Source organism: Neoarius graeffei, chromosome 12 (assembly GCF_027579695.1).
Source record: "Neoarius graeffei isolate fNeoGra1 chromosome 12, fNeoGra1.pri, whole genome shotgun sequence".
In the NCBI taxonomy this organism is placed as follows: Eukaryota; Metazoa; Chordata; class Actinopteri; order Siluriformes; family Ariidae; genus Neoarius; species Neoarius graeffei.
The window spans coordinates 62,951,459-62,961,564 of record NC_083580.1 but is presented as its reverse complement, the minus strand read 5'-3'; the positions used below and the strand labels follow the sequence as shown (position 1 = coordinate 62,961,564).

Here is a 10,106-nt window from a genome sequence, read left to right as displayed (position 1 = left end):
AGACACTGTAGATGGAAATACAGTTTTTACACAAGAAAAGTGACATGGAACATAGACTTTTCTGTCATTCACCCCTTTCCCATACAAAAACTGTTCATGTACTGTATCAGGTAGAAACAACATTGGATAGATCACAAATTTTAATTTCCACTCAGTCTTCCATGAAGGTATAGTAACTGGTGTTGCGTATTCCCAACAGAATGTATTTAATTGGATGCTGAAGAGCGAGAACTTCCATGAGACATGAAAAATATGCTAGACCAGAAATGACAGATAATTTGTTACAATTTCCAGCCAAATCTGCTGATGTTTTCTTGTTTTAAATTTGCTCCAGTCACTTTACAGTGAGGCCATATAAGTATTCGATTTATGTACATATCAGTATGTAACCCAGTTGAGAAATAGGGTTAAAAAAAACAGGAATAATAAATAGTTGATAAGTAGTATAATAAGAATAAATGGTAAAATAGCTTAATAAATAGTCATGATCTTGAGTAAACATTTCATAATAGATGTGTAGTCATTGTTAAAAAACCTAACTTTGATGTGGTTAGTATAGACTACTTTTATTCTGAAAGTTACGGTCAGGTAACTCGTGAGGTCTTTTATTTTGACATGTCTAGAGTTCACTTGCACTTCACGTGAACACTAACTGTATCGTTCAGTTAGCAAGCGCAGTTGGAAGAGCGAGTCAAGTTTGAAACCGCCATTTTCTGTTGCTCGTAACAGAGCTAGAAACTCTTGAAAAAGTACTTAAAAGTTGGAAATATTGCTAAATTTTCTTTTTGGGAGCCTCAAGCAACCTTGCTGTGAATGCTGAGCTGTTTTGGTGAAGCGAAGTGCTGAATTCCGTCGAGTTTCTTTGGCTACGTTCAGACTGCACCCTGAAACGACCCATATCCGATTTTTTTGCCCATATGCGACCTGTATCCGATTTGTTATTGACAATCTGAACGACACAGATCCGATTTTTTCACATGCGACCCAGGCCGCTTGGATATGTGGTCCTAAATCCGATGCAAATCCGATATTTTCACATGCGACTGCAGTCTGACCGGACAGGTCGCATTCATGCGACCTACACGTCATCAACAAGAGACAAACGTCACTATTCTGCGTTGGCTAATCCCGCCTCTTTGGTGGAAAACAACAACATTTATACAGTTTTCAGAATTTAAATAGACTTTTATAGAATTGATCAAGCTAATGGTAGATTTGGTAGGGACCTGGATGTTGATCTGTTAGCCTGATTAAATAAAACAGTTTCTATAACTGATTTATAACTTAAACCATCCTGTATTATAAGATTGTTCTGGAAATTTCCAGTAATTTGACACCTTCGGTCTCATTAATCTGCTGCCCACATTAATCAGATTATTGTGTGAGTTCCGCCGCCGCCACAAAAACCACATCACCAGGTCTCGCCTCATCTCCATAGCAAACTGCACTGGTGTTTATGCACCTTGAGCCAGCGCTGAGAGAAGTTGTAGAATTCAGCTGGCTATAAACAATCTAAATAAATATTTATAAAAATGTAGAAAAAGTTTATTAATATGACGAAATAAATATGTGCAAATTATTAAGCCTGAATTAAGTTTGGTAATACAGCAGCCGTATCCCAAATGACTGCCTACTGAAGCTCGAGTGCACTATAGAGTTTAAAAATCCATTACTTCCTAGTAACACGTATTGCACTTATATAGAAATTAGAGAGACATTTAGGAGTCAACCCTCGTTATCAGGCTACACGTTTTCATTTCAGTTCAGAAACAAAAACACACACGAGACCTCACACTTTAACCAGATAATTAAACAAACAAACAAAAAAGAAATCATTAAACATGAAGAGCGCTTTTTTTTTGTTTACGTATTACGTAGATGTGCTTATTACGTGTCAATTTGCGCATGCGGGACACTTTTGGGTCGTTTTCTGTTCATATTGGAGATCGCATACAAGTCTCATATAATTGGTAATGTGAATGGCCTAACAAAAAAATCGGATTTCACAACAAATCGGATATGGGTCGTTTCAGGTTGCAGTCTGAACGTAGTGTTTGTCTTCTTTGTCTCGGTAAGACAGTCCGTTTTCTGTTACAGTTTAAATTGCTCAGGTCATATGTCTCATTTACTGGTAAATGTTTCGGTGTAAGATGATAAATGTATGTTTCTTTTGTTGTTATTTGTAGTGTGAATGATAAATGTAAAGTTGTAAGGTAAATGGGAGACATTTGTTGAAGTGAGCCGTGTTTGAAATGAAGTCTAAGTGTTGAGCACAATTCCAAAGTGCATTTGAGGTAAAAAGATTGAGTTATTCCATATAATAACCTTGTTTGGTACCTTTTGATAAACATTTTTCTGTGCAATTGCTAGATTATCGCAATTGGTATGTATGTAATATTCATTTGATTTAATAGTATTCAGTCTGAGTACATTCTATCGGTTACTGTATTGAATGGTATGCTCTACTTCTCAATATGTATAAGTATATGCAATTTGTAAATACTCGTTTGAGTTTGAATGAAAATGTTGTACAACTAATTGAATGTGAATAGATATTGAAACTGTGAGTTTAGATGTAAGGAATGTGAATTACTGTATCTGTGGCCTGTATAAGGGATTTAGTTATGTAACTTAACTGAAGTTATGCATAATGGTTATGCAGGTCAAGTTTTAAGGTTGGATTCCCAAAAGCCGGAAGACACAGCGACACCATTTGGTGGCGAGCTAACCCAGTGAATCGACCCTCTGATTTCGTCCATTGTCAGATGACATATCTGCATGTGGTAGGATTGTGGTCAACACGTGTCCACAATATACTGACCGTTTTGACTGACTTACACTAACTATTTGTGTTGCGTAACCGGACTTGCTCTTGGAACTCAGGAGAACTCTTAAAGGACAATTGATTCAACAGTTTAAAGGACAATTCGGTATTTTCATTTTATTTTCAAAGGGCCCATTTATTTCATATGTGTAAAGGTACTTGTTCAATCATTTCAATTTTCAACTAAAGTGAAGATAACCTTATATTTGTGTGTGGTGTCTTTTCAATTTCATCCTCCACTCTCCTTCTCCGAACCTAGCCTGAACCTAGCCTAGCCTAATTGGACGTGTACATACCCTGAAGTGGGTTACAAGTTGTTGGACTGCAATTTCGCTGAAACATTTATGTCCAGTGTTTTCCATGCATTGGCTGCTTCCAAATACTCATACTAGGTAATACATATAAAGCAGCATGTCATCATCCGTAGTGTGTCGGAATACTCAGTACATATTTAGCCATATACATAATAGTCAAATGGTACACAGATGAGCTACTTTAGCCGTATTATCCAGACATACCAAAACATACTACAGTAATGTTTGGGTAGTAGGTAGTTAACTAACATTAGTTCATAGACAATGACCCTAAACATACAGCCAGAGCTACAATGGAATGGTTTAGATCAAAGAATATTCATGTGTTAGAATGGCCCAGTCAAAGTCCAGACCTAAATCCCATTGAGCATCTTTGGCAAGACTTGAAAATTGCTGTTCACAGACGCTCTCCATCCAATCTGGCTGAGCTTGAGCTATTTCGCAAAGAAGAATGGGCAAAAATTTCAGTGTCTAGATTAGGGATGTTAACCGATAACTGTTTGACCGGTGGTTGACCGAATCAACGTCAACCGGTTAATTTTTTTTTTGGTTGTCAGTGGAAAAAAAAATCAATCGTTTTGAAGCTGCCGATTTTGGAGCGGAGGACTTGGAATTCTGTGTTTGTAAACGCTTGGGGCATGCCATGCGGTGTAAGGACGACAACTGACAAATCAGAAACACCCATTCAGTCATGTCCCGCCCTCCCGCCCCAGTTAAAGACAACTGACAAATCAGAAACACCCATTCAGTCATGTCCCGCCCTCCTGCCCCAGTTAAAGACAGCTGACAAATCAGAAACACCCATTCAGTCATGTCCCGCCCTCCCGCCCCAGTTAAAGACAGCTGACAAATCAGAAACACCCGTTCAGTCATGTCCTGCCCCAGTTGAACACAGCTGCCACTCGGCAAAAAAGAAAAGTGTAGACACAGGCTTTTTAGCTTACAAATTACTATTGTTTTTTTTTTTAAATTATTATTAGAAGGCACATCGAGTTTAGTCCTGCCTTGGCCAGTGCATTCTGAAAGTATGTTTCGGTCTGTAGCCAACAATGCATGTTATTGCAGATCATATCTCTCCAAATCAAATCAAATTTATTTGTACAGCGCTTTTAACAATAAACATTGTTGCAAAGCAGCTTTACAGAATTTGAACGACTTAAAACATGAGCTAATTTTATCCCTAATCTATCCCCAATGAGCAAGCCTGTGGCGACGGTGGCAAGGAAAAACTCCCTCAGACGACATGAGGAAGAAACCTCGAGAGGAACCAGACTCAAAAGGGAACCCATCCTCATTTGGGCAACAACAGACAGCCTGACTATAATATTAACAGTTTTAACAGGTATAACCCTCAACTGTCCTCACAAACTAAAGGCGCAGATGCCGACTTTTTCAAGGCTTTTTCATGGACTGTAATGGCATTTGCTTATGTAGTAATTTTAATACAGAATTTACTCTGATGAAATTATTCAGACACTCCAACGCCCCCCCCAAAAAAAAAAATTGGATCTGCACGAGCCGTGAAAAAGGCGCGCCGTTTGCATCCCTGTTTAAACTCATAGGTTAACCGACTTTAACCGGCTAATGAGGCTCAGTGGTCGGTCAAGATTTTTTTAGCTTTCGCCATCCCTTGAATACTTTTTCAAGGCACTGTAATAGTCAAATGGTACACAGATGATCTACTTCAGCTGTAGTATGCAGACATACCAAAACATACGGGTACTACAGTAATGTTTGCGTAAAAGGCAGTTAACTGACATTAGTGCATACTGGGTATTCGGAACAGTATCCAAATGCAAGATAACCTGTATCCAAATATCCCAGTTTACCAAAACATTCTATGCCCAAGAACCCTCCAGATATGCTCCTTTATGTAGCAGGTGGAATTGCGTTTTACTCCGCAATTCCCCTGGGATCTGCCTGGATTGGAGGAACAGGTTCACTTAAATTACGGGGCGGCTTTTATTTGGTTATAATTAAACTAGATTGAGTCCTTGGTAGCCCTGTTGCTTCCTTCTGCATCACTTCCGACAGTCCGGGCGTTGAGTTGGTGGCGTGGGGTACACATTAGCTGGTGCTCCTCGCTATAAACGAGTGTTTATGCTCATGTTGTCTTTCCTGCCGTGATTGCTCGTAGTTTAACTTGTTGCTGTTGTCGGGGCATTTAAGTCATTGCGGGCTGAAGCATTGGCGAGCTTTATTACGGAGATTTTCTTGCGCCATCATTGGTTCAGAGCAAGATCAAATATGCAGCATTTAATCACTCGGGCGGGCAGTGGCCAGCGTCTGGGGCAATTCCATGCCACTCCAGGCTGCTGTTTTGTTGGGGTTGGATTGTAGCCCCATTTTGTTTGCTGCCTTTCATTGATGTGGATGGGTCGTATTGCCCCTTGAGTTCTACTGATGCCAGGAGACTGTTACTCACGCATGTTTTGATTTAATGGCTGTATGAGATTGTATGTAATAATTGTTTATCTTATTTTTTTTTATAAGGGTGTCTGCACCCCTACGGCGGGCTGGAGTGTCTTTGCAAGCAGCTTCGCTATAGTTAAGCTAAGTAGTTTGTACTGTGCCAGTTGGTTTTGTATTGACATTGTATGCACTGTGTTAAATCCTGTGTTTTTAAGCTCTTTTTCTTTTTTTTTATATTTTTTGGACAGGTGTGGTTGGGCCCAGGCAACCGGCAGCCAGATCTTGCGGTGGTGGATCTCTTTTCACTTTTCTTGCTGTGCCGTATGACGGGTGTTTATTTTATTTTTGTTTATCGCTTTTGCGAGTGGTGTGTATTCTGGGATTCTTCCTTCTTTCGCTCTGATTGCCGTGGTAAGCCTCGACCCCGCCCTCAATTACCTTCTAATCTTTGCACAGGCTTTTGATAAGCATTGTAGCTACCTGTGTTGTATGTAGGTGGGTGTTGCAGCCGCCCTGAGTAACGTTTTTTTTGTATTGTACTTGGTAAAGGGGTAGAGAACCCCAACTGTGTCTGTGTGGATTACCAGTTTCCCAAGATTTTAAGTGTGTTTGAATTTAAAGATTGATTGATTGAAAATAATTAATAAATTGTTTCTTTTGTTTTTTGTGGAACTCGCGTCTCTTCCTCGAAGTGTGAACGAACCTGGGTGTCTATTGAAGTAAAAGGGAAAGGGGTTAGTAGTTGGCCTGCGGTGGACCTCCTTCAGGTGGCGTAGTCGACTAGTGTGAATGCCCCTGGCCTCTGCTACATTTACTTAAAAATAGGCTTTTAACAAAAGGCTTGACTAAAATATGTTTTCAGCCAAGACTTAGAAGAATGTCCTACATTGTCAAACAGTCTATTGTAATTTTAAACCAAGTAAGCCCATCTGCTGCTTGTATGAGTTTTAAATTAAATAAGAATAAACTTAAAAAAAAAACTTTCAGGAGAGGAGAACTGGACATTAGTTAACACATTATACCCTAAATACTTTCGATCAACATAATTTACTGAGGTTTTCTTTAGTATTCATTACTAAACCTTTATTATAATCTACCATATATTTAATGACCACATTTTTAATTTTATTTTTTAACTTAATTTGTGTGAAATGGTCAGCAGAGTATAGTTAAAACATTTGCAGTAAAGACTATTAGACCCTGTTCAAACATGTACAAATATCAGGATTTAATTTTTACACAAAACATTACACAGTTTTACCATCAGACCTGATAAAACAGTGGTCAGTCCCCTCTGAGTGAGAATATATCACTTGGTTTCAGCTTCATGCAAACATGAATAAGTGGTAGGAGCTGTGCTTTACCCCAGCATTAGGAATTCTGAGTTACAAGGTAACTGTGTATAACCATTCATAATAGATTTTCTTCATGAGCCCCTGAAAACATTGAAAAGGTTTAAATATCCTTAAGCATCTGGAAAATGTCCTTAGTTCAGTGTACATTGACAGTAGTAATGCGTTTGCCTCTGGCACAGCAAAAGTAGTACATGAATAAGGACCGTACAGCATCGTCTCTCAGTCCATAGATGAGTGGGCTTAGGCAGCGTGGCAAGAGCAGCACAACCACATAGTTTAGATAACGCAGGTCTATGAAGAGGCTGCTGTTGCTGCTGGCCATTGCTGCTGCACGCTCTATAATGCCATAGAGAAAAGAAGTAAGGCACAGGCCCAGCTGAATGAGGTGCAGCAGTACGGTTTTGTGGGCTTTCACAGCAGAGGCTTTATTGGAGGAAATGGACCTGGTTGTGATCAAAATGCTGATATAAGTGAAAAGGATGATCATGGACACTGACACAAAGTAAAATACATTAAAGCCCTGAGAAACATCTACCTGCCATTGCTTTATGAAGAACCTTTCTCTTGTGCAAAATATTTGTGAAGTTAAAAATTTAGGATCTGTGGCTGCTACATAAAACAAGTCAGTTAAAAAGTGCAACAAACCCATAAACCAAATAATTCCAATGGCAAAATAATTTCTTTTCTGAGTCACTATTTCAGTATGTCTTAGAGGAAAGCTTATGGCCACATAACGCTCTAGTGACATCAGAGCCAGGTTTAAAGGTGCATTACGAAAAGTTGTACTTGAAACAAAAACTAAAAAAGCACAAGCAGCCATGACTAACCTGAGATAGGCCAGACTAAAAATAAACAACAAAGACGTAACAAAGATGTGGATCGAGTCATTGAAAAGCATGTGGTTGAACAGAATGTAGCGTGGAGTCTCTTTAAAAACAGGCTTACTCCAAAGAGTGTAGACCATGATGGCATTTAAATAGATAAAGAACAGAGACATTAACATTATAAAACTAACTTTTGCCATTCGTCCCTCAGTCATTGCAACCTGAAATATTTGTTGATGTACAAGCAAAACCTCAACTGTGCTATCATTAATAACTGTCATAATATAAAAAAAATGGGGCAATGAAATATTTACAGATATCACTAACAATATGCAATTTAACCTCTGCAAATCATCACTTCTTCACAGATCAGATTTTTAAAACAAAAACAGAAACAAGGAAATATTTCCAAATGAAATGTTTGCACATCTGGTGCAGATATTACATTTGTTGCAGCCAATTACTCCACTTTTGCAGACTAACTCTAAGAAATAATACCGATGTGAGCTGATATTTATAATAGGGAACGTGCAAGCCCTCGAGACAGACGTTATCACACCCCTGAGTGTGAATAATAGACCTCACGTATTGTAAATACTTTGCTAGCCATCATTTTGTAACTTGGTGAAAGTTATTTGCATTCATTCACATGCATCCAGGTCATTCTCACCACCCCTGGCTATTATCTGGGATTTTTAAAACAACAATTACATAAGCAATTTGTGTTTCTAGTGTGATAGTATTGTATATATTTTGAAAGATGTTTTTTTTTTCAGTTTGTCTGTTTTGTTCAGCTCAGGGTAAGGGTAGTCCTTTTTCATTGGTTGTTTGAGATGCACTTTATTTACCCTTTATTTAAAGTTCATTTTATAGTAATTTAGTTCATAAAAAGGTAAAACTTCAGATATTTTAACATGTAAAGTGAAATAATTCAGGATTTTTTTTTTGTTTTAATTTTGATGATTCTGGCTTATACAGTGTCTTGCAAAAGTATTCATCCCCCTTTGTGTTTGTCCTGTTTTGTTGCATTACAAGATGGAATTAAAATGGATTTTTGGAGGGTTAGCACCATTTGATTTACATAACATGCCTACCACTTTAAAGGTGCAGATTGTTGTTTTATTGTGACACAAACAATAATTTAAATGAAAAAGAAATCTGGAGTGTGCATCGGTATGTACCCCGTTTCATATGAAACCCCTAAATAAGAGCTGGTCCAACCAATTCACAAGTCATATTAATAAGTTGATTAAGACCCACCTGTGTGCAATCAAAGTGTCACATGTGCTGTCACATGATGTCTGTATCAATCAAACTGTTCTGGACGCACCCTGACTCTGCAACTCGATGAAGCAAGCAACATGAAAACCAAGGAGCACTCCAAACATGTCAGAGACAAAGTTGTGAAGAAGTATGGATCAGGGTTGGGTTATAAAAAAAGGTCCCAAACTTTGAATATCCCAGGGAGCACCATTAAATCTGTTATAGCAAAATGGAAAGAATATGTTACCACTACAAACCTGAGAAGAGAAGGCCACCCACCAAAACTCACAGACCAGGCAAGGAGGGCATTAATCATAGATGCAACAAAGACACCAAAGATAACACGGAAGGAGCTGCAAAGATCCACAGCGGAGATGGGAATATCTGTCCATAGGATCACTTTAAGCCATACACTCCACAGAGTGGGGCTTTATGGAAGACTGGCCAGAAAAAAGTCATTGCTTTGGAGTTTGCCCAACAGCAGGTGGCAGACTCCCCAAACACATGGAGAAAGAGTCTATGGTCAAATGAGACTAAAATCGATCTTTTTGGCCATCATGGGAAATGCCATGTGTGGCGCAAACCCAACACCCTGAGAACACCAGGGAATCATTGTGGTGGTGGCATCATGCTGTGGGGATATTTTTCTTTTGCAGAGACAGGAAAGCTGGTCAGGACTGAAAGAAAGATGGATGGCACTAAATACAGGGCAATGCTGAAGGAAAACCTGTTTGAGTCAGTCAGAGATTTGGGACTGGGATGAAGGTTCATGTTCCAGCAGGACAATGACCCTCAACATACTGCTAAAGCTACACTGGAGTGGTTTAAAGGGAAACATTTAAATGTCTTGGAATGGCCTAATCAAAGCCCAGATATCAATCCAATTCAGAATCTGTGGCATAATTTGAAGATTGCTGTACACCAGTGCAATCCATCTAACTTGAACGAATTGGAGCAGTTTTGCCTTGAGGAATGGGCAAAAATCCCAGTGGCTACGTAAATATGCAAAGCTAATAGAGACATACCCCCAAGATACTTGCAACTGTAATTGCAGCAAAAGGTGGCTCTGCAAAGTATTGGCTTTTTTTGGGGGGGGATATCTATGCACACTGAA

The 10,106-nt window shown here is 39.0% G+C and overlaps 1 protein-coding gene across 1 annotated transcript; it reads right to left on the bottom strand.

The window, feature by feature from the left end:
• Positions 1-7,041: 7,041 nt before the first annotated feature.
• Positions 7,042-8,010, bottom strand: LOC132894979 (odorant receptor 131-2-like). The gene has a single exon (XM_060935128.1). It carries the CDS (start codon positions 8,008-8,010, stop codon positions 7,042-7,044), a length of 969 nt encoding a protein of 322 aa, XP_060791111.1.
• Between the last annotated feature and the right edge of the window lie 2,096 nt (positions 8,011-10,106).

What these genes read in the sequence shown, in the direction of transcription:
- LOC132894979 (XM_060935128.1), bottom strand. Translation starts at nt 8,010, where the DNA reads ATGACAGTTATTAATGATAGCACAGTTGAGGTTTTGCTTGTACATCAA.